Here is a 1,420-nt window from a genome sequence, read left to right on the forward strand (position 1 = left end):
GTGGGTCGAGGTTGGTGGAGATGTGAGCGAAATTCTTATTATAATTAGGTACAAATTGAATAAGTTCTATTGCACATAACGCCCTCTAGAGACGCCATTCAAGCGAAATACTGCACAGTTATACTTTACTCGGCAAGACCATTCCAACGATATATATTTTGTATCAAGTCGCGATTATCACTTTGGCCACTTCCCTTGTCAGTGCCAGGAAGAGGTGATGCTGCAGGTATTCTGAATTGGCCTGAATCTAGATGAGCTTTTAAAGAGCATTTACTCCACATTCCAGAGTCACTGATACGACCATTAGTGCCAATATCAACATATATGAATCTTAAATTTGCATCCACAACAGCCATAAGAACTATACTAAATGTGCCTTTGTAATTAAAATAATAGGATCCTGATTGTAAAGGAGGATCAATTCTCACATGTTCCCCATCTATTCCGCCAATGCAATTAGGAAAATTCCACTTATTTTCAAACTCTTGAGCTATTACTTTCCATTCTAGTTCATTGGATGGAAATCTTAGAAATTCGTCTTTAAGTGCAGCAATCAATGCCTGGAACACTTCTCTAATTATTTTTGATACAGTGCTTTGACCTATGCGAAAAGACATTGACAAGCTTTCTTGCGTTTCACTTACAAGAAAAAGTGTGTGTGTGACACATCACTCTATTTAAATGTAAGCTCATGGGATATATATTACATGAATTCATAGAGCAAATTCAAGAAATACTTACCAGTGGCTAAGTGCCTTAAAGTAAGAGATAATCTTTCAGCAGGTGGAATACTTTTTCTTAAATGCGTATCTTGCTTTATTATTAAAGGTGTAACTTTATTGAGTAATTTTTCAAAAGTAGCTGTATCCATTCGAAGACATCTACAGAGTAAAATGTGTCTTGTTAGTTATTTGCTCATGACAATATTTCCAAATATATCATGTCATATACAATAGATATATTTTTTGTTTAATAAATATAGAATTGTAAATAAATATAGAATATACATAAATGTCATAAAATATACCTTCGAAACTTATCTTGGTCTTCTAACCAAAGCTCTGTGAATAAGTTATGGTGTATACCTTGTTCCTTTCGTCTACCAACCCAAGGCTTCACCCACATTCTTTTTCTAAATGTTCGTTTATTATCACATGCATTTATAATAATTGTTAACATTAACAATGCTGCGATTTTCTTACGGTGTTGAGAATAATGTTGACGAAACGTAACATTGTTCATCGTAAACATGATATAACCTCAAAAGTTTCTACGTCGGGAGTCAGAACTGCTCAAGTCTCAGGAGCTTTGTAGTGTAATTGATCGACTCTGAGTCAGCAGTCAGAGTTGGCAGTCGAGTCAGAGTCGGGAGCCTGTAGTGTGATTACGGCTTTACGCGCACGATCGGCGGGGGGGGGGG

General features: G+C 36.2%; 1 protein-coding gene across 1 annotated transcript; it reads right to left on the bottom strand.

The window, feature by feature from the left end:
• Positions 1–125: 125 nt before the first annotated feature.
• LOC108757370 (uncharacterized) lies at positions 126–1,125 on the bottom strand. Its single transcript, XM_018511972.1, has 3 exons — positions 1,028–1,125; positions 742–881; positions 126–601 (listed from the first exon to the last, which is right to left on the bottom strand). Exons 1-3 carry the CDS (start codon positions 1,123–1,125, stop codon positions 126–128), a joined length of 714 nt encoding a protein of 237 aa, XP_018367474.1.
• Between the last annotated feature and the right edge of the window lie 295 nt (positions 1,126–1,420).

This window comes from Trachymyrmex cornetzi, unplaced genomic scaffold (assembly GCF_001594075.2).
Source record: "Trachymyrmex cornetzi isolate Tcor2-1 unplaced genomic scaffold, Tcor1.1 C3900416, whole genome shotgun sequence".
Classification (NCBI taxonomy): domain Eukaryota; kingdom Metazoa; phylum Arthropoda; class Insecta; order Hymenoptera; family Formicidae; genus Trachymyrmex; species Trachymyrmex cornetzi.

Coding starts and splice junctions, on each gene's coding strand:
- LOC108757370 (XM_018511972.1), bottom strand. CDS start 1,125: ATGTGGGTGAAGCCTTGGGTTGGTAGACGAAAGGAACAAGGTATACAC. Junction 882..1,027: donor GACCAAGATAAGTTTCGAAG/GTATATTTTATG, acceptor TTTACTCTGTAG/ATGTCTTCGAATGGATACAG. Junction 602..741: donor TTTAAGGCACTTAGCCACTG/GTAAGTATTTCT, acceptor CTTTTCGCATAG/GTCAAAGCACTGTATCAAAA.